Source organism: Patagioenas fasciata, chromosome 23, assembly GCF_037038585.1.
Source record: "Patagioenas fasciata isolate bPatFas1 chromosome 23, bPatFas1.hap1, whole genome shotgun sequence".
Taxonomy (NCBI): domain Eukaryota; kingdom Metazoa; phylum Chordata; class Aves; order Columbiformes; family Columbidae; genus Patagioenas; species Patagioenas fasciata.
This window is the reverse complement of record NC_092542.1, coordinates 5,091,536-5,112,623: the sequence shown is the minus strand read 5'-3', so window position 1 is coordinate 5,112,623 and position 21,088 is coordinate 5,091,536. Positions and strand designations below refer to the sequence as shown.

General features: G+C 51.4%; 3 protein-coding genes and 2 long non-coding RNA genes across 9 annotated transcripts; 2 read left to right on the top strand and 3 right to left on the bottom strand.

The window, feature by feature from the left end:
* The first annotated feature begins 207 nt into the window (after positions 1 to 207).
* On the top strand, positions 208 to 9,097 carry LOC139825517 (mRNA turnover protein 4 homolog). 2 transcript variants are annotated; one of them, XM_071798567.1, is made up of 12 exons: positions 208 to 323; positions 573 to 765; positions 1,350 to 1,479; positions 1,689 to 1,776; positions 2,812 to 2,966; positions 3,371 to 3,463; positions 3,739 to 3,842; positions 3,952 to 4,033; positions 7,801 to 7,868; positions 8,083 to 8,234; positions 8,384 to 8,460; positions 8,769 to 9,097. In XM_071798567.1, the coding sequence occupies exons 2-12, from the start codon at positions 596 to 598 to the stop codon at positions 8,919 to 8,921; spliced, it is 1,272 nt and encodes a 423-aa protein (XP_071654668.1). In that variant the 5' UTR covers positions 208 to 323; positions 573 to 595; the 3' UTR covers positions 8,922 to 9,097. The 2 variants fall into 2 exon arrangements, with proteins under 2 accessions (XP_071654668.1, XP_071654669.1); XM_071798568.1 differs by lacking the exons at positions 208 to 323; positions 573 to 765 and adding an exon at positions 1,138 to 1,256.
* Positions 637 to 4,159, bottom strand: LOC139825520 (uncharacterized). Of its 3 annotated transcripts, XR_011735617.1 has the most exons (4): positions 3,663 to 4,159; positions 2,789 to 2,991; positions 2,085 to 2,225; positions 637 to 1,150 (listed from the first exon to the last, which is right to left on the bottom strand). It is a non-coding gene; the product is annotated as an uncharacterized lncRNA (long non-coding RNA). The 3 variants fall into 3 exon arrangements; XR_011735616.1 differs by lacking the exon at positions 637 to 1,150 and having other exon boundaries at positions 1,164 to 2,225; positions 2,739 to 2,991; XR_011735615.1 differs by lacking the exon at positions 637 to 1,150 and having other exon boundaries at positions 1,164 to 2,225.
* Positions 9,098 to 9,352: 255 nt separating the features above from the next.
* Positions 9,353 to 13,268, bottom strand: LOC136111200 (aflatoxin B1 aldehyde reductase member 2-like). The gene is made up of 7 exons (XM_065855185.2): positions 13,027 to 13,268; positions 12,150 to 12,340; positions 11,536 to 11,640; positions 10,964 to 11,060; positions 10,765 to 10,864; positions 10,315 to 10,444; positions 9,353 to 9,856 (listed from the first exon to the last, which is right to left on the bottom strand). The coding sequence occupies exons 1-7, from the start codon at positions 13,229 to 13,231 to the stop codon at positions 9,695 to 9,697; spliced, it is 990 nt and encodes a 329-aa protein (XP_065711257.1). The 5' UTR covers positions 13,232 to 13,268; the 3' UTR covers positions 9,353 to 9,694.
* A 380-nt stretch (positions 13,269 to 13,648) lies between these two features.
* Positions 13,649 to 20,329, top strand: SLC66A1 (solute carrier family 66 member 1). Of its 2 annotated transcripts, XM_071798570.1 has the most exons (8): positions 13,649 to 13,732; positions 13,982 to 14,174; positions 14,759 to 14,888; positions 15,098 to 15,185; positions 16,221 to 16,375; positions 16,780 to 16,872; positions 17,257 to 17,442; positions 17,711 to 20,329. In XM_071798570.1, the coding sequence occupies exons 2-8, from the start codon at positions 14,005 to 14,007 to the stop codon at positions 17,807 to 17,809; spliced, it is 921 nt and encodes a 306-aa protein (XP_071654671.1). In that variant the 5' UTR covers positions 13,649 to 13,732; positions 13,982 to 14,004; the 3' UTR covers positions 17,810 to 20,329. The 2 variants fall into 2 exon arrangements, with proteins under 2 accessions (XP_071654671.1, XP_071654672.1); XM_071798571.1 differs by lacking the exons at positions 13,649 to 13,732; positions 13,982 to 14,174 and adding an exon at positions 14,478 to 14,665.
* Positions 14,057 to 17,205, bottom strand: LOC139825519 (uncharacterized). Its single transcript, XR_011735614.1, has 3 exons — positions 17,072 to 17,205; positions 16,198 to 16,400; positions 14,057 to 15,634 (listed from the first exon to the last, which is right to left on the bottom strand). It is a non-coding gene; the product is annotated as an uncharacterized lncRNA (long non-coding RNA).
* Positions 20,330 to 21,088: the final 759 nt, after the last annotated feature.

Genomic DNA, 21,088 nt, shown 5'->3' with positions numbered 1-21,088 from the left:
AAATATCAGGGTCGGAAATAACAAACAAAGCAACAAACCAGCGAGTTGGTGAAAAGGCGGGTAAAATACATATAAATATCGGTAGTTTTCAGCCGATTTCAGCAGATTTGCGGGAAAAACAAGAAGCGCAGCGACTTCCCGAAGAAGCGGCGGGTTTGGAAGGAAACAGCGAGTTTGTGGAAAAGGTTTGTAAAGGAAACGCGGTTCTGAAGAAGCAGTGGATTTGGGGAAAAAAGCCACAAAAACAACGCCGAACAACAACAACGAAGTTTCCGAAAAAGCGGAGTTACCAAAGAAAAATAAAGCAGATAAAAATAAAACAGGTAAGTCCCTGTTTGCGACAACACATCGCTCGGGTTTTATTTTTAATTATAGATAAATCCCGCCGGGCTTGTGGCCTTTCCAGGCCATCCCACCGGCTGCGAAATTAAGGCTAATAAAGGTGAATTAGCCAATAATAAGATTTTTGCAATGCGCTCCAGAGAAGCCATGAGCCTGTTCCTAACACATCTGTATTTTTTCCCTGTGTTATTGCATATTCCCCAGTGTTATTTCAACAGTTTGGCTGCCAGACACGGATTCACGTCCCCATTTCATGGGGGCTCGGCGCTGGGGGGGTGTCCCCCCCGGGAACATCTCCGGGTGTCCCAATGGGTCCCGTTGGGTCATGGACGTGTTCAACGAGTGTGCCCAGGACGGCCGGGACATCGCCAGCGTCATCCTGGGGTTGGTTTCCATCCTCTGCTTCGCCGCCGCGTCTTTTCCGTAAGTAGCGCTCCCAAATTTCAAGCACAATCTGTGTGAATTATCAAATCTACCAGGCTTGGAAAATTTGGGTTTAACAGGAGAGGGAGCAGGCGGTACAGCCCCAAAGCCTTGTTTGTTATTATATCATTATTATTCTAATTGGCAGCTGTAATACCACACGTAAGCCAACTGCAATGCAGTCGTTGCAAGTCGTACGTGCAGCAAAAACATTTCCAGGAGCCCTGGGCTTGTTGGAAGCCCTGGGATAACCGTGGTGGAGGGGGACGGGAGGGGTTGTGTTCCATCTCGGTGCATCGTCAGGTTATTTCATAACCGGAGAGGCGGTTTCTGCAGCCGGTGCTTCTGTCTGCTCACAAGGGACAGATCACAAGGGCTCGAGCACCTGATGGGTGACAGGACATCTCATGGGGGCCAATCTGCAGGGGAAGTCTTTGCTTTTCCTCCCCCTGAGTGCTTTGGGCTGGTGACAATTGTAAAAAACAACCCAGGTGAGAGCAAGAGGGGAACGTGGGGATGGTTCCCAGGTAGCACTGGACCAACCAGGGGTAATGGTTTGTGTCTCTGTGACTTTTTCTCTGCAGACAGTTTTACCAAGCCTGCAAAACCGGCATCATGGACCGGGCTCTCTCCATATATTTCTTGCTGGGATGGCTTGGTGGAGACCTCCTGAATCTCATCGGTTCCTTCCTGGCCGATCAGCTGCCGCTGCAGGTACCAAATCAGCTCTCAAACACCCCGAGCTCTGGGGAGGAGCGATGGGATGGAATAGGGATGGGATGGGAGCTGCTTAATCCAGCACCAGGAACCAGAAACCCAAACAGCCCTGGGATGCGATGCCGTACCCCGGGATGCAATTCCGGCTTATCCCCGATATCAGAAGCCTTTCTGCAGGTCAGACCACCCTGTCCTTCTCCCCGCAGGTTTACACGGCTGTTTACTACGTGCTGGCAGACCTGGTGATGCTGTCTCTCTACTGCTACTACAAAGTGAAGAACCGAGCCGGAGGGAGTGAGTTGGGGGTCTGGGTGCTCCCCTTGGTGCGTTTTTTGGGCTGGTTTGTCCTGGGCTGTGGAGCTGGAAGGGAAAGTGATCCCTGGGGAGATGGATGGGGCAGAGCTGCTTTGCAGAGGCATCGACGCATTAGAGGCCTCGTGTTGTTTGCTGCTGGTTTTGTTTCTTGGATAACCTGAGTACCCACAACAGCCACAGCCAGGAAATAGTGACCAGATGTGCCTGGGGCTTCTGCAAACTGCCCTGCACAGAGTCTGGGGTGAAAATAAACCCCCAGAGTTGTGTTAAGTACAGAAATTACTTACTTGCAGTTATGTGTTGGAGCTGGAAACCACAGCCAGATCTCTTGACCCAGGCCAGTGTTTTAAGGGAAGGGATGAAGTTTTCCAGCTGTTTGGGGGGTCAATACTCCTCTTGCAGCCCTGATGTGATGGAGAAGTTCCTCCCTGTTGAAATGGAGTAAAAAGGGAATGTGATCAGGGCTCTGCTGTTCTTGCAAGGTTTAAAAAGCAAGAGAAAACCCACTTTTTAGCATAGCAGCTTTCTGTGAACTACAAACAGGCATCCCATGGGACCCTGAAAACCACTTAACTTCTCAAACCATTTGAATTTATTAAACCAATTGATAGATCACCCATCAACTATATACTTCTGTTAATGCTGGAGAGCTTGTTTACAGAACATAATACAAGTCTTGCTGTCGGAGCAGGGATTTGAATGTGCACTGTTGCGGGTCAAGATGATGCAAAGCTTCCAGACGAGGGGGATGATTTTTAAGAGCCCCAAAGCCAAAGAAACTCGAGCACTCTCAGTCTGCAGAGATAGGAGCAGCTTCCTCCCTGATAACTTACAAATTGCCCATATCGCTGCGAGATAAAACACCCGCAGGAGATATTGCCTGAATTTGGTGGTGCTGGCTGTGCCGCTGCAGAGATAAGAGAGCTGGAAGGTCTCTTTACCCAGGGATGGTGCTGGAACCCAAGGGGGATGATGGAGGAGCCTCCCTCACCAGCCTCGTGTGATTCCCCACAGTCACGGCTCCGATCAACGCGATCTTCGTCTGCCTCACGCTGGGGGTGGTGTTGACCGTCTCCTTCCTGGGCAGAGATCCTGCTGTGGCACAGGACCCGCTGACGTTTAAAGGGAGATCTCTGCTGTCTGCTCATGGGGATGAGCCTGGCTCGAAGGTGAGCTGGTTCCTAAAGCTGGGTGCTGGGGGGGAGGGAAGATCATGCAATCATTTTGGTTGGAAAAGCCCCTCGAGACCATCGAGTCAAACCGTTCCCCACCCCTGTCCCTGCCCCATGTCCTGAGAACCTCATGTCCGTCTGTCCAGCCCTCCAGGGATGGTGACTCCAGCACTGCCCTGGGCAGCCTGTTCCAATGCCCCACAGCCCTTTGGGGAGGAAATTGGTCCCCAGATCCAACCTCAACCTCCCCTGGCGCAACTTGAGGCCATGGTGATCCCGCTCAGTGCTCAGCAGGGCAAGGGGTGGGTGGAGAAAGCAAAATCTGGGTTTGGACCCACCACGTGGGTGGTAAACACATCTCTGAAAACACAGGGGCTGTGGTGCCCCCTCTTGCCTTGCAGCCTTTCACCAGAAGTGAGATCATTGGCTTCACCATCGGCTCCATCTCCTCCGTGCTGTACCTGTGCTCCCGAGTCCCCCAGATCTACACAAATGTAAGTGTGTGACCTGGGGGGATGGCAGCCGAGTGCTGGGGACCCTCTGGGGTCCTGGGATTTCAGATCAAAGAGGGGACTGGGATCATCTTTATCCTCTGCACAGAGGTCCCAGGTCTCTGCTCATTTCATAAGGGACCATTTTCCTGTATTTCTCCTCCAAAACCTGATTCATTTTTCTCCCTTCCCTTTAACATACCAGTATTTTGAGGGTGAGACTTTCATTTTGACTTCATTTCCCCGGGTCCCCGCTCTCGGTAACCGGTTCCTCGCAGCTGCGGCGATGCGTGGACACCTACAAGTACATCTTCGTGTTCTCCGTGGCCAACATGAGGAACAACAAGCTGAAGGACGTGCGGAATGCCTGGAAGCACAGCAGGTGAGGTGGGGGGGATGGCGGCGGGGGTAGCGGGACGGGCTGACAGCGCCGCCCCCTCATCATCCTCTTCCTCCTCCTCATCCTCTTCTTCCTCCTCACTCTGCTCCAGGATCTTCTTCGGGAAGAACAAAGTGATGATGGTGGCGCTGGGACGGGAGCCGAGCAGCGAGTACAAGGAGAACCTGCACAAGGTGGGGGCTGGAGGGTTTCTGCGCATCCCCTGGTTGTGTCTTGGAGCGATGGCGAGAGGTGACAGAGCTTGTGTCACCTTTGTGCTGTGTTTTAATTGAGTCCACGCCTGTCACTGAATCATTTTGGTTGGAGAGCTTTAAACTAGCCTCGAAGGGGGATGGGGTTGTAGTTGGGCTTGCCCCAGAGGGGCAGCATTCTAAAACAGATGAGGACCGGGTGGCCTCCTGTGCCCCTAGGGAGAAATTGGTGTGCTCTGCTCGCTCCCTGAAATGCCTGTACACCAATGCGCGCAGCATGGGGAATAAGCAGGAGGAGTTAGAATCCTATGTTCGGTCGGGAGATTATGATCTGGTGGCAATTACAGAAACGTGGTGGGACAGTTCACATGACTGGAATGTGGTCATGGATGGCTATGCCCTTTTCAGGAAAGACAGGCCAGCCAGGCGTGGTGGTGGAGTTGCTCTCTATGTGAGAGAGCAACTGCAATGTACTAAATTCTGCCCAGGAGCAGATGAGGAACGAGTTGAGAGTGTATGGGTCAGGGTCAAGGGACAGGCTGGCAGGGGTGATACTGTTGTAGGTGTCTATTACAGGCCACCAGATCAGACTGAGGAAGTTGATGAGGCCTTCTATGCGCAGCTGAGAGTGGCCTCACAGTCACAGGCCCTGGTTGTTGTGGGTGATTTTAACTTCCCTGATGTTTGCTGGAAGGACCATTCAGCCAGCCAGCCACAGTCCAGGAGGTTCCTCCAGTGCATTGATGATAACTTCCTCATGCAGATGGTGGAGGAGCCGACCAGGAGAGGTGCACTGCTGGATCTCATCCTCACTAACAAAGAGGGTCTGGTTGAAGCAGTAAAGGTTGAGGGCTGCCTGGGTTGCAGTGACCACGAGATGGTGGAGTTCAGCATCTCGTGTGGCAGGAACAGAATAGCAAGTAGAATTGCAACCCTGGACTTTGGCAGGGCTAATTTCGGCCTTTTCAAGCAACTGCTGAGGGAAACCCCATGGGCAAGACTGCTTGAAGGAAAAGGGGCCCAAGAGAGCTGGATTGCATTCAGAGATTGCTTCTTCCATGCTCAGGATCAGAGCATCCCCACACGTAGGAAGTCGAGGAAGGGAGCCAGAAGGCCTGCGTGGTTGAATAGGGATCTGTTGGGTATGCTCAAGCAGAAGAGGCGAGTTTACAGGTCATGGAAGCAGGGACTGGCCACTTGGGAGGAATATAAGGCAGCTGTTAGAGGATGCAGGAAGGCAGCTAGGGTAGCCAAGGCCTCCTTAGAATTACAGCTGGCAAGAGGGGTCAAGGACAGCAAGAAGAACTTTTTCAAATACATAGCAGATAAAACTAATACCAGAGGCAATGTAGGCCCACTGATGAATGAGGTGGGTGCCCTGGTGGCAGAAGACACAGAGAAGGCAGAATTGCTGAATGCCGCCTTTGTCTCTGTCTACTCCGCTGGAGGATGTCCTGGGGAACCCTGTACCCCTGAGACCCCGGATGAAGCCAGGTTAATGGAGGAGTTTGCTTTAGTCGATGAGGACTGGGTTAGGGAACAATTAAGTAGTCTGGACGTCCATAAATCCATGGGTCCAGATGGGATGCATCCGCGGGTGCTGAGGGAGCTGGCTGAAGTCATTGCTAGACCGCTATCCATCATTTTTGCCAAGTCTTGGGAAACGGGAGAGGTGCCCGAGGATTGGAGGAAAGCAAATGTCACTCCAGTCTTTAAAAAGGGCAAGAAGGAGGACCCGGGTAATTATAGACCGGTCAGCCTCACCTCTGTCCCTGGGAAAGTAATGGAACAGCTTATCCTTGGTGCCATCTCAAGGCACATCAGGGATAAGAGGGTCATTAGGGGCAGTCAGCATGGCTTTACCAAGGGTAAGTCATGCTTGACCAACCTCATAGCCTTTTATGAGAATGTAACAAGGTGGATGGATGATGGCAGAGCGGTGGATGTGGTCTACCTTGACTTCAGTAAAGCCTTTGACACAGTCCCTCACAGCATCCTCACAGCTAAATTGAGGAGGTGTGGTCTCGACAATAGAGTAGTGAGGTGGGTTGCAAACTGGCTTAAAGAGAGAAGCCAGAGAGTGGTGGTCAATGGTGCGGAGTCCAGTTGGAGGCCAGTATCTAGTGGAGTGCCTCAGGGGTCAGTACTGGGGCCAATATTATTCAATATATTCATTAATGATTTAGATGAGGGAATTGAGTGTACTATCAGCAAGTTTGCTGATGACACTAAGCTGGGAGGAGTGGCTGACACGCCAGAAGGCTGTGCCGCCATCCAGCGGGACCTGGACAGGCTGGAGAGTTGGGCGGGGGATAATCTGATGGAATTTAACAAGGGAAAGTGTAGAGTCCTGCATCTGGGCAGGAACAATCCCAAGTTCCAGTATAGGTTGGGGCATGACCTATTAGAGAGCAGTGTAGGGGAAAGGGACCTGGGGGTCCTGGTGGACAACAGGATGACCATGAGCCAGCACTGTGCCCTTGTGGCCAGGAAGGCTAATGGCATCCTTGGGTGTATTACAAGGGGGATGGTCAGTAGATCGAGAGAGGTCCTCCTTCCCCTCTACTCCGCCCTGGTGAGACCCCATCTGGAATATTGTGTTCAGTTCTGGGCCCCTCAGTTCAAGAAGGACAGGGAACTGCTGGAGAGGGTCCAGCGTAGGGCAACAAAGATGATTAAGGGAGTGGAGCATCTCCCTTATGAAGAAAGGCTGAGGGAGCTGGGGCTCTTTAGTTTGGAGAAGAGGAGACTGAGGGGTGACCTTATTAATGTTTATAAATATATAAAGGGTGAGTGCCATGAGGATGGAGTCAGGCTCTTCTCAGTGGCAAACAATGATAGGACAAGGGGCAATGGGATCAAGCTGGAACACAAGAGGTTCCACTTAAATTTGAGAAAGAACTTCTTCTCAGTGAGGGTAACAGAGCACTGGAACAGGCTACCCAGGGAGGTTGTGGAGTCTCCTTCCCTGGAGACATTCAAAGCCCGCCTGGACACCTTCCTGTGCGACCTCACCTAGGCGTTCCTGCTCCAGCAGGGGGATTGGACTAGATGATCTTTTGAGGTCCCTTCCAATCCCAAACATACTGTGATACTGTGATACTGTGAAAAGCCCCTCAGGGTCATCGAGTCAAACCATTCCCCACCCCTGGCACTGCCCCATGTCCTAAGAACCTCATGTCCGTCTGTCCAACCCTCCAGGGATGGTGACTCCAGCACTGCCCTGGGCAGCCTGTTCAATGCCCCACAGCCCTTTGGGGAAGAAACTGTTCCCAGATCCAATCTCAACCTCCCCTGGGCAACTTGAGGCCATTTCCTCTGCTCCTGGCGCTTGTTCCTGGGGAGCAGAGCCCGACCCCCCTGGCTCCAAGCCCCTTTCAGGCAGTTCAGAGATCAGAAGGTCTCCCCTCAGCTCCTGTTCTCCAGCTGAACCACCCAGGTCCCTCAGCCACTCCCATCACACTTGTGCTCCAGCCCCTCACCAGTTCTGTTCCTTTCTCTCAACTCACTCCAGCATCTCAAGGGTTTTCTTGGTGTGAGGAGCCCAAAACTGCCCCCAGGATTCGAGGTTTGGCCTCCCCAATGCCCGTTACAGGGAACGGTCACTGACACGAGTCAGGACGCTGTGTCCAAGCAAGACATATCCTGACACCAAAGCTCTGGTATACGATTGTGTAGTTGTACAGGATTAAGCCTGAGATGAGTCCCTGGGCACTGCCCAAGCCCCACAGCCTGCTCCTGTCTTTCAGGTCAGCAAACACCTGAGGGGTGAGGTCGGTCTCCTCTTCACAAACCGAACCAAAGACGAGGTGGACGAGTAAGTACCCGTGGGGCTTTGAAGCGCCGAGCTGCCTTTTTTCCACTCAAATACTCCCCTTGCTGATGCTTCTCTTAAAGCAGCAATGACCTCATGAGACTTTTCCACTCTCCCTGCCACCCCTGCAGCACCGGGGCAGAAATCACAGCCGTGATCCCCGTCTCAGCCCGTGGGATGTTTTCTCCACACCTAAACCTCTCATTCCCCCTCCCAGGTGGTTCTCTAAATTCAAAGAGGTGGATTTTGCCCGTGCGGGGAACAAGGCGACGTACACGGTGAGCCTGGACACGGGGCCCTTGGAGCAGTTCCCGCACTCCATGGAGCCGCAGTTACGGCAGCTGGGATTGCCGACGGCCTTAAAGAAAGGTATGCGGGGCAGCCGTGGAGGGTGAGCTGCGGTTTTTGTCTTTTAAGGAGAACGTTATATAGTCAAGAGTGCCTTAGCTCTGCACCCCGTATCCTGGTGGGTGAATCCAGCCTTTGGGAACCTGCTCCAAGAGCTTTTGTCCCCGCAGGAGTGGTGACGTTACTGTCAGATTACGAAGTCTGCAAAGAAGGGGATGTTCTCACCCCCGAACAAGCCCGCGTCCTGGTGAGTAACGACGTAACACGGCGTCTTCATGAGCCCCTATTTCCCCCCATACAGAATAATTAACTGTTCAGGTTAATTTTGCTGGAGGGTGCAAGTTGTTGGTCAAAGGTGACCAGCACTTGAAGCAAACACCCTTTTGTATTCCTCATGTGGGTGAGAAAACTCTGCAGGAATTACTTCGGCTCCTGCTGTGCTGCAGTTTCCATCTGGAAGCAATATTTATATTTAATACTTATTATTTAAGTGTTCTTGTTAGACTGGCCACAGAGAGAAGAGAGCGGGAATGACAGATTTGTGTCCTTTCCTAGAAACTCTTCGGCTACGAGATGGCAGAGTTTAAAGTCACCATCAAATTTCTGTGGAATTCTGAGACCGGAGACTTCCAGAAGCTCGTGGGAGACACAGCAGAGGAGGAGGAGGAAGAGGAGGATGAAGACGCTGATGACAGCAACGAGGACTAGCAGCACTCCTTGTGCTCGGACACTAGACAGTTCTCTATTTTAGAGAGAAAAAGAGGAGGGTGTTTTCCTTCCCTGTTTGCACCCACAGGACAAGGATGATCAGCTCAAAGATGTTCTTCATAAAAGATGACCTAATTATGCTACTTTTTTAATATAAATCTAGATATAAAACTTCAGGTGGTTGTCAGTGCTGCCTGTTATTGTTTGAGTACCCTGGGATCTGAGGAGATGTCACCTCAAACACTAAAATTGGGCAGAAAACATGTAAATGTAACAAAACTTGGATGCGGCATGCCTGGCGCTGGGGAGGATGCTGAGGGTTTGTTCTTATTGTCCCATAAAAGCTTCAGAAGAAACTATTTAGCTCAAAGGCAGTGAGCGCTCACAAGAAAATGCCAACTAGGCTGCAGAGACAATTAAGAGATAGGGTGTGCATCAGAAAGAACGTTTTATTTATTAAATTAATTATCTAATATCTCATTAAATCAGAACTGGGGCCCCTCTGCCAATTCTGTGTCAGTTTTCCCCGATCAACTGCATTTTTAAATCATAGCGTGTGCTGCATACAACCGAAGGTCCACGAGGGGAGGAAGAATAAGGCACGGCCTAACATGTGCTGACAGCCATTAGTGCATCCTAAAAAGTTCATTAATACAGGCAAAAATCCCGTCGAGTGAAGGGGCAGGGGGGTAAGTACCTCTCCTGTGCTTACAGAGACTCACACTCAATTTTCCACCCTCTCCACACCCGCGTTCATGTCCCTACCCTGCTGTCTAGCGGAAATAGTTGGGGCAGTCGTGCGCGGCCATGTTCCAGGCGCTATCGAACGCCTCCACGACCGCCGGGAGCAGGGGACCCTCCTCGCTGCAGTCCAGGTTCTGCTCCAGCTGCTCCAGGTTGGACATCCCCAGGATCACCGTGTCTCCAAGAGAACCCTGGAAAGCAGCAAGAGGAGTTGCTGAGCCCAAAATAAACCTGGTTCAGCTCCCAAGCCACTGCAGGCCAAACTTTAAATGTTTCTTTCCAGTAAAATTCAGACAGCTGACACCATGAAGTTCTATTCACAAGGCCAGAACATCTCCAAGTCACACCGGTGCCTCAAAAGCTGCCAAATCCCAATTTACAAGGGGCTACAGGAACATTTTGGGGAGATGGGGAATATAAACATGAATTTCCTAATCTGATGAGCTGGCTGGGTGGGAAGCCAAGACCCCAGTAACTGCCACTTAAAATCTTCCACTTTTTCCAATCCCATGGCTACAGGAAAAGCAGAGTCTGGACAGCAACGCTCACTTTGGAAGGCCACAAACCCAGGGAATATCTGGATTAAAATATAATAATTGTTTGTATGCAGACATGTCCCTGTTCGTGTGCAGCCGCATCAAGCTCTCACCTGCAGTTTGGAGTGGTGGTACATCCAGCGCAAGGCTGCGGAGGTCAGGCTCGGCGCGTTGGAGCCGTAAGCGTCTTTCAGAGCTCTTTCTACTAGGGCAATTCCTTCAAAATTGTGCTTTTTCCAGTACCTGCAAGAAAATAAATCACTCTTACTGCCCTTGGGACCTCTAGCGAATCATACATGTGTATTCCAAGCAAGTACGAAAGGCTTTCAGGAAGCCTCAAAGTTCTTTGTAGCCTCCAAGGTCTCCTGTGAGCAAAGATGAAGCTGAGCCTAAAAACAGCTCGGCAAAGCTCGGTCACAAGCCACGGTGCCAACCACATGCACAGACATAATAACTGCACAAGCTCTGGGCAATTCTGCTTCCTCTCAGCTGATTATTAGTGTGTTTTTTTATGTAGCCACTCCTGCTGTGTCTCCCTGTGCATCGATCAGCTCAAAACATACCTGTCCATGTAGAGTTGAGCCCAGTCATTCCCAAAAAACCGTCCAGTGGGCTGGCGTGTGTCTTTGTCCTCGTACTTGTACTTGCCGGTCAGCAATCCCCCTGCAAAGGGTCACAGCCCCTTTAGGGTGAGCTGGATTCTCTGCAGTCCCCATTTCACGTGGTTTTGTCTCAAAGTCTCGCCCTGTCCCTCCCCGTTACCTGCCAGCGGATTGTAGGCATAAAACCGCATCCCGAAGTATCGCAGGCAAGGCAACAGCTCGGTTTCCACCTGGCGAGTGGTCGCGTTGTACATTCCCTGCACAGAGAAGGGGGACAAAGAACTTCAAATGCTGGCTCAGGAGCACCTGGAACAGCCTCTTCCCCACCCTACCCTGTCAAAACTTATCCAGAAGAGCAGTGCCAGCTCACACAAGGTTATTATCTGCTTGGGAACAGACTTTCACTAAAGGATTGCAAATAACACAAAAACTCTTGAGTTCCACATCAAGGGAGTCGCTGACTCAAGCAAAAAAACACATGCTCAGCGTTTTGCGGGAAGCAATCTCAGCTTTCTAATCACGTGAAAGAACTTCCCAGACAACTGCAGCAGCTTCTTTGTCTGTGTTACATCTGACATATCAGGGGCTTGTCCAAGATCAGGGCTCCCATACCCTTCCCCATGGTGACTGATCATTGCTGTGAGGACACAGACAACCCCATATTCCTCCGGTTTGGTTCATCTTAACCGCCACAAAAGAGCTGCCAGACCACGGCAAGTGCCCGTCCATCACCTGGTACACAGTTGGCATCACCCAGTTGTTGTATTTGCAGATGGTGCAAATTTCTGCGACCTCCCACGCCGCGTAGTTTGACAGACCGAGCTCTTTAAACTTTCCCTGCAGAGGAATAAAAGTGTATTTGGTTCCAGTTTTAAAAGTGAGTTTTTATCTAGATGGCGTGAAAGGACAGTTGCCCAATTTTAGTTGAGTTCTCTGCTCATCCCTGTCTGCTGCTTTTAGATGACTATGAATTATAAGACCTGACAAAAATACTTTCCCTGTTTTATGTTCAAATTAAATGGCACTATTAGATTAAAGTGATTCAGCAATTCTTCACCCATTACCAGCATGAATTTTAACCTAGTCAGTTAACACACCTGAAAGCAAAGTTCAGATGTTCTCAGAGCTTTTGAGAACAAAGTGCACCAAGTCAACATGCAACAGCGTTAGCTGTTCGTCTTTGCCCTGGTCAGCTATGTCCCTCCTTCTTAGTATTGTGCAAACCCAGTGCTGCAGAAGGGCACAAGGAGCAGCCCTGGTTTGAAAAAGTGATGGGAGGGAGGGAGGGAGGGAGGGAGGGAGGGAGAGACGCAAGAGGTGGTCCAGACTTGGACTGCTCGCTTTACTTCTTTGTGCAGCTCATTGCAGGCACGCAGTGTCTCCTCCACTGGGGTCCCATGGTCAGGAAGGTGGAGATAGAAGAGTTCCACACTCTTCCTCTTCAGCCTCTCCAGGGATGTTTCCAGCTGCGATCGCACGCTCTCGGGCTTCAGTGACTTCCCAGCCTCCAAGGGGTTGGCCTTGGTGGCAATTTCCACTGGCAGAGATAAAGAAAGAATGAGCAGCGGTGTCTCCATCTTCAGGAAGGGAATGGTGATAAGAGGCATAATGCAAATATTGCTTGAGGTGTTTTAGGGAAAGGCTCTTCTCTTGCAAATCATGTCAGCCTGGTAGGAGAGAGCCTTCTCAGGGATGGTGTCAGCCTGCCAGGGAATCACAGAATCATTTGGGTTGCAAAAGCCCCTCAAGATCATTTTGTTCCCCAACCCTGGCACTGCCCCATGTCCTGAGAACCTCATGTCCGCCTGTCCAACCCTCCAGGGATGGTGACTCCAGCACTGCCCTGGGCAGCCTGTTCCAATGCCCCACAGCCCTTTGGGGAAGAAATTGTTCCCAGATCCAACCTCAACCTCCCCTGGTGCAACTTGAGGCCGTTTCCTCTGCTCCTGGCGCTTGTTCCTGGGGAGCAGAGCCCGACCCCCCCTGGCTCCAAGCTCCTTTCAGGCAGTTCAGAGATCAGAAGGTCTCCCCTCAGCTCCTGTTCTCCAGCTGAACCCCCCAGGTCCCTCAGCCGCTCCCATCACACTTGTGCTCCAGCCCCTTACCAGGGAAGCCCCTTCTCCTCAGGGAAAGGTCCCTTCTCCTCAGGGAAAGGTCCCTTCTCCTCAGGGAACGGTCCCATCTCCTCACAAACCGCCCCATCCCCACAGCGACCGACCGTACCGGGCTCGGCGCCGCCCGCCAGCAGCTCGCCCAGGATCCGCTCGGACTCTCCTCCCGCGTATATATGCGCGGTGTCGATGAGCCGGTAGCCGCGGCGCAGGAAGGCGCGGAGCATCGCTGCGCTGGCCTCGGGCCCGGCCCGCCGGCCCATCTCCATCGCGCCCAGCACCACCCCGGGCCGCACTCCCGCTGCCTTGGCCGCCATCGCCACCGAGGACGCTGCGCACACTGCGCATGAGCGCGCCCTTCGCTCACCGCCGGGAGCCCGCCCCGCCCAACACGCCCGCCGCGCATGCGCCGAGCGCCGTCCCGCCCCGAGCCCCCGCCGGTACCGGCTGCCCCGAAAGCGGCGGGGTTGGCACAAGAATCCCTGCAAGTTTCTTAAATATCAGGGTCGGAAATAACAAACAAAGCAACAAACCAGCGAGTTGGTGAAAAGGCGGGTAAAATACACATAAATATCGGTAGTTTTCAGTCGATTTCAGCAGATTTGCGGGAAAAACAAGAAGCGCAGCGACTTCCCGAAGAAGCGGCGGGTTTGGAAGGAAACAGCGAGTTTGTGGAAAAGGTTTGTAAAGGAAACGCGGTTCTGAAGAAGCAGTGGATTTGGGGAAAAAAGCCACAAAAACAACGCCGAACAACAACAACGAAGTTTCCGAAAAAGCGGAGTTACCAAAGAAAAATAAAGCAGATAAAAATAAAACAGGTAAGTCCCTGTTTGCGACAACACATCGCTCGGGTTTTATTTTTAATTATAGATAAATCCCGCCGGGCTTGTGGCCTTTCCAGGCCATCCCACCGGCTGCGAAATTAAGGCTAATTAAGGTGAATTAGCCAATAATAAGATTTTTGCAATGCGCTCCAGAGAAGCCATGAGCCTGTTCCTAACACATCTGTATTTTTTCCCTGTGTTATTGCATATTCCCCAGTGTTATCTCAACAGTTTGGCTGCCAGACACGGATTCACGTCCCCATTTCATGGGGGCTCGGCGCTGGGGGGGTGTCCCCCCCGGGAACATCTCCGGGTGTCCCAATGGGTCCCGTTGGGTCATGGACGTGTTCAGCGAGTGCGCCCAGGATGGCCGGGACATCGCCAGCGTCATCCTGGGGTTGGTTTCCATCCTCTGCTTCGCCGCCGCGTCTTTTCCGTAAGTAGCGCTCCCAAATTTCAAGCACAATCTGTGTGAATTATCAAATCTACCAGGCTTGGAAAATTTGGGTTTAACAGGAGAGGGAGCAGGTGGTACAGCCCCAAAGCCTTGTTTGTTATTATATCATTATTATTCTAATTGGCAGCTGTAATACCACACGTAAGCCAACTGCAATGCAGTCGTTGCAAGTCGTACGTGCAGCAAAAACATTTCCAGGAGCCCTGGGCTTGTTGGAAGCCCTGGGATAACCGTGGTGGAGGGGGACGGGAGGGGTTGTGTTCCATCTTGGTGCATCGTCAGGTTATTTCGTAACCGGAGAGGCGGTTTCTGCAGCCGGTGCTTCTGTCTGCTCACGAGGGACAAATCACAAGGGCTCGAGCACCTGATGGGTGACAGGACATCTCATGGGGGCCAATCTGCAGGGGAAGTCTTTGCTTTTCCTCCCCCCGGGTGCTTTGGGCTGGTGACAATTGTAAAAAACAACCCAGGTGAGAGCAAGAGGGGACCGTGGGGATGGTTCCCAGGTAGCACTGGACCAACCAGGGGTAATGGTTTGTGTCTCTGTGACTTTTTCTCTGCAGACAGTTTTACCAAGCCTGCAAAACCGGCATCATGGACCGGGCTCTCTCTATATATTTCTTGCTGGGATGGCTTGGTGGAGACCTCCTGAATCTCATCGGTTCCTTCCTGGCCGATCAGCTGCCGCTGCAGGTACCAAATCAGCTCTCAAACACCCCGAGCTCTGGGGAGGAGCGATGGGATGGAATAGGGATGGGATGGGAGCTGCTTAATCCAGCACCAGGAACCAGAAACCCAAACAGCCCTGGGATGCGATGCCGTACCCCGGGATGCAATTCCGGCTTATCCCCGATATCAGAAGCCTTTCTGCAGGTCAGGCCACCCTGTCCTTCTCCCCGCAGGTTTACACGGCTGTTTACTACGTGCTGGCAGACCTGGTGATGCTGTCTCTCTACTGCTACTACAAAGTGAAGAACCGAGCCGGAGGGAGTGAGTTGGGGGTCTGGGCGCTCCCCTTGGTGCGTTTTTTGGGCTGGTTTGTCCTGGGCTGTGGAGCTGGAAGGGAAAGTGATCCCTGGGGAGATGGATGGGGCAGAGCTGCTTTGCAGAGGCATCGACACATTAGAGGCCTCGTGTTGTTTGCTGCTGGTTTTGTTTCTTGGATAACCTGAGTACCCACAACAGCCACAGCCAGGAAATAGTGACCAGATGTGCCTGGGGCTTCTGCAAACTGCCCTGCACAGAGTCTGGGGTGAAAATAAACCCCCAGAGTTGTGTTAAGTACAGAAATTACTTACTTGCAGTTATGTGTTGGAGCTGGAAACCACAGCCAGATCTCTTGACCCAGGCCAGTGTTTTAAGGGAAGGGATGAAGTTTTCCAGCTGTTTGGGGGGTCAATACTCCTCTTGCAGCCCTGATGTGATGGAGAAGTTCCTCCCTGTTGAAATGGAGTAAAAAGGGAATGTGATCAGGGCTCTGCTGTTCTTGCAAGGTTTAAAAAGCAAGAGAAAACCCACTTTTTAGCATAGCAGCTTTCTGTGAACTACAAACAGGCATCCCATGGGACCCTGAAAACCACTTAACTTCTCAAACCATTTGAATTTATTAAACCAATTGATAGATCACCCATCAACTATATACTTCTGTTAATGCTGGAGAGCTTGTTTACAGAACATAATACAAGTCTTGCTGTCGGAGCAGGGATTTGAATGTGCACTGTTGCGGGTCAAGATGATGCAAAGCTTCCAGACGAGGGGGATGATTTTTAAGAGCCCCAAAGCCAAAGAAACTCGAGCACTCTCAGTCTGCAGAGATAGGAGCAGCTTCCTCCCTGATAACTTACAAATTGCCCATATCGCTGCGAGATAAAACACCCGCAGGAGATATTGCCTGAATTTGGTGGTGCTGGCTGTGCCGCTGCAGAGATAAGAGAGCTGGAAGGTCTCTTTACCCAGGGATGGTGCTGGAACCCAAGGGGGATGATGGAGGAGCCTCCCTCACCAGCCTCGTGTGATTCCCCACAGTCACGGCCCCGATCAACGCGATCTTCGTCTGCCTCGCGCTGGGGGTGGTGTCGACCGTCTCCTTCCTGGGCAGAGATCCTGCTGTGGCACAGGACCCGCTGACGTTTAAAGGGAGATCTCTGCTGTCTGCTCATGGGGATGAGCCTGGCTCGAAGGTGAGCTGGTTCCTAAAGCTGGGTGCTGGGGGGGAGGGAAGATCATGCAATCATTTTGGTTGGAAAAGCCCCTCGAGACCATCGAGTCAAACCGTTCCCCACCCCTGTCCCTGCCCCATGTCCTGAGAACCTCATGTCCGTCTGTCCAGCCCTCCAGGGATGGTGACTCCAGCACTGCCCTGGGCAGCCTGTTCCAATGCCCCACAGCCCTTTGGGGAGGAAATTGGTCCCCAGATCCAACCTCAACCTCCCCTGGCGCAACTTGAGGCCATGGTGATCCCGCTCAGTGCTCAGCAGGGCAAGGGGTGGGTGGAGAAAGCAAAATCTGGGTTTGGACCCACCACGTGGGTGGTAAACACATCTCTGAAAACACAGGGGCTGTGGTGCCCCCTCTTGCCTTGCAGCCTTTCACCAGAAGTGAGATCATTGGCTTCACCATCGGCTCCATCTCCTCCGTGCTGTACCTGTGCTCCCGAGTCCCCCAGATCTACACAAATGTAAGTGTGTGACCTGGGGGGATGGCAGCCGAGTGCTGGCGACCCTCTGGGGTCCTGGGATTTCAGATCAAAGAGGGGACTGGGATCATCTTTATCCTCTGCACAGAGGTCCCAGGTCTCTGCTCATTTCGTAAGGGACCATTTTCCTGTATTTCTCCTCCAAAACCTGATTCATTTTTCTCCCTTCCCTTTAACATACCAGTATTTTGAGGGTGAGACTTTCATTTTGACTTCATTTACAAGCAAAGGGGGAACTAAAAGACTCTTGGCACTGAGTCACCACCTTCTTTCTTCTCTTTGGGGGGCGGGTGATTAATACTCCTTTCTAGTGAGATTTCAGAGAGCTGCACCCAAGCTCCTTTTCTCTGGCCCCTCTTTTTCTAGTACAAGAGGAAATCCACTGCCGGCGTCTCCTACTCCCTCTTTGCCCTGGTGATGCTGGGGAACTCGCTCTACGGGCTCAGCGTCCTCCTCAAGAACCCCGAGCCGGGCCAAGGCGAAGGCGACTACGTCCTGCACCACCTGCCCTGGCTGGTCGGCAGCCTGGGCGTCCTCTCCCTTGATGTGGTTGTATCCTTTCCTATCCCACCAGCAAAGCTTTGCAGGGAGCGATCCCATCTCAGGGCAGGCAGGAGCAGATGGGTTGATGCTACCCAGCGGTTGACTCTGACCTGTGCTTGCTCACCAGTCTGAGTAATTTATGGTGTTGCAACAGCTGAATGCTTCAGACCCTTGTTGTGTTAAGCTTCTTGTCCTGTTTCTACCTCTCCTGCCTTTTTTTGGGTGGTGTCGCATAAATCCACCTTTTCTTGCGTGAAGAGCCTTAACATGGTCTCAGATCTCCTTCCAGTTCCTTGCTTATCAGGGAGGAAGACCTGGTACCCACGAAGAGAGGGATGCGCTGCTTGGTGAGCAGGGTGACAACCTGGAGAGCTGACCAAGGGACCTTCCCCAGAGTGAAAAGAGGACAAAACTGGTCCTAAAGCCAGACAAACCAGCGCTTCCATCCTGCTGGCTCTTGGGAGGACTTGAGCCCATGGGTGACACATTGTGTTGCTGAGCCCAGCCGAGTGCCAGAGGATGCTGCTGAGAGACCTCGTGCCTCTTTGGTACCAATGATGCTATCGGGATAAACAGGGAATTATTCGATACCTCAAAAGGTCGCTCGGTGCTGCTCTTACACCCCACGGCTGAGCCCGGTCCCTTCCGTCTCTCAAGGGTGACCTGGAGCTTTCCTGGTACCAGCAAACTGGGAAGAGCCTGAGGGGACAGAGGTGACCGACCTGCCACCAACACGAGCACCACGTACGTCTGTGGGCCTCCCCTCTCCACCGCCGAGCTTTCCTTGCTGACTGCAACCGGCTCAGGAGGAACGAGCAGCGTAACCAAAGCATTTGGGTCCATGCGTACCCATTTTAATTAGCACAGCTCACACGTCTATAAAACAAGTCCTTGCCTACGTGCCTCCCTTGGTTTTATTTTGCCGGTTCTGGCAGCTCCTGCCTCTTTCTTAACGCATCTTATCGTCCCTATTTCTCCGAGTTCTCGTTTTGTGCCTTGCCCACGTTTTAATTGCAGGGATATCTTGGGGAAGTTGCTCCATCTTTCTGTTGAGCTGCGGAGGCAGTCAGCCAGGCAGAAGATGTTTTCTGGTCCTGCCCTCCCTTGTTGATGAATTTATCCCCAACTTGATGAATTTATCCTCAACACTGATGAATTTATCCCCTCTCAGAGCCCCGCACACCAGCTCGGTGGCTCCCACCCTTCTACCGCGTTGCCCAGCCTCCCTGGGCAAGGAAAATCAACCAGAAAGAAAATCTAAAACAAGTTGTCTTAAAAACAAGAACTTTCCTTTTCCTGCAGTTGCTATTAGCTCTTTTTGCTCTCCCTTTCCCCCTCTCCAGCTGCTTCCCCGCTGTCCACCTTTTGGCTTTAGCTGTGTTATCGTTAATTTATGATTCTTCAGCCAGTCTTGTGACGTTTGTCCTTCCCGAGGAAGTCAAACCACAGCCCTGCGGTGACAGCTCAGCCCGATCGGAGGCGAAATGGGGCTCAAATACCCGATGCCCATCAAACCGCAACAGCAGGTTAATTAAAACACGGGCTGTGCCTGCGTGGGGAGCTGATCCATTTGTTTCCAGAAATAGAAAGAACACTTTCCAGGCTCTTTGAGCCTGTTGAACAAAGCAGGTGGGTTTTTCACTCCGTTAATTCACAATCCTTCCCCTCCAGGCTTGCAGGCGATGGGGCTGCAAGCCCCAAACCCCTCCTGGATTTCCTCTGCTGTCTTTCCCCAGGAATCAGAGTGAAACAATTACTATCCGGTACTAACAACAATTCCTATATGGTACTAAAAACCACGAGCACATTCCTAACAAGACAAAAAGCACAGCTCCCTTAGACCTCAATACCTGTTTATTACAGATAAAGACTCCAGGGCTTGGTTTTATTAAAGGAGTGTATTTTAAGCTCAGCTCAGCCCTGAAGCGCTGGGGAAGGCACAGCTGGTTTACAGAGCTGGATTTACTAAGCTGAGCCGCACAGGGGGATAGGACGGGATCTGAAGAGCCTCATCTCTGCCATTCACAGCATGAAATAATTTCCACATACCAGCTAACCAAGGGCTCTCCTTAAAGCTAGACAAAAAAGCTTTAACACAAGGAGGTAAATACATACATATATAGTACCCAAACCATCAGGTTAGTATCAAAACCATCAGATTACACCACTTCGGGAAGAGAAAGAGGAATAAAAACTGCATTGACCCTGCAGCTCATACTTGGACGACTGTGGAATTGCACATGAGCAACTGGGGTGTCCCTGTGTACCCCAAATCAATTACGAGCACGTATTCAATATTAATGCCAACGGGCTCTGTTTGCACAAGTTCACCCAAAGGCTCGTTCCAACAGGATGGGCCCAGCTGGTATTTGCTTTCTCAGTTTCACCAGGATGAAGAGTTTGTTATAACTAAAGCACCAAGTTTGTCATAACCAAAGGACAAAGTTTGTTACAACCAAAGCACCTTGGTGCCATGCAACATCCTTCTGACCGCCAAGCGTTTAAAGGGGGAAATTCTGGGTGAGGTTCACAAATCACAATGATGTGCAGAAGGAGCTTTTGGGGGAGCACCATGGTTGGAACCATCCACCTCAATCGCCAAGCGAACCCAACGGCCTCTGCTTGGAGCGTTCGGACACACGGGCATTTGTAACGCACCTGGGAAAGCTGGAATCATCCTCCTCCTCTCAGTGAATGTTCTCCATGTTTCCCAAAGCATCGATCCCAGCAGGACGCCAATGTCTCAGGAGCCCAGGGGCAGAGGAGGAATGCAGCTCCACCTGCCAAGAGCATCGGGACAGCAAACCCGCGGGGAATCAACTTTCAGCTGAACTGGGTGCAAGAGAAAAACAAATATATATAAATAAAACCTTTCTCATTTTCTATGGCCACATAATCCAGCAGTGTTTGGATTCCAGGTTGGGGTCGGCCCACGTCTCCCGACCCACACCAATTGTCCCAGTTGCTACAGGCAAAAGCACTTAGAGCACAACCCCCACGTAACTGCATGAAACAAAAGGAAATGAAGACACCAAGCACACGCTGCTTCCTGGGAGGTTTTTTTTATTATTTTTTTTGTTTTAGTCTTTTTTTTTTTTCTTTTTTTTTATTTTAGTATGGAGGCTCAAGTATCAGATGTAGATTCAATTTAAGCTTTACAAAAAAACCAAAAATCAAAACAAAAACCCCTTTTTGCATTCCATAAAAATTGACAGAAAAGCGCCTTGGAACCAGGCTATAGAAGAGCAGAACTTTCAGCAGGTCTCCCAATGGACGTTTCCTTGCAAATCTGGTTTAGTCAGTATAGTACAACACCGAGGAACAGCCTCTCGTCCCTCCCTCCCACCAGCCGCCCCCTGTCCCCAGCCCCCAAACATACGTGGAATAGATTTTTGTTAAGGTTTTTTTTTTCCAGTTCTTCCTCTTTCACACACCACAGTATTTAATAAATTCTTGTTTTACATTTTTTACACCAATGTATTAATAACAAAAGGCAGGAGTGGGGTGGGGAGGAAAAGACAAACAATGATCCGTGGTTATGCGTATAAATGGGGGAGGGTGGGAAGAGAGGGGCTGAGAAAAATAATACATGGACTTCTACAGAAACAGAGCCTAAGGTCTCAAATAGTAAAATGTGGTGCAAAGTAGGTCTCAG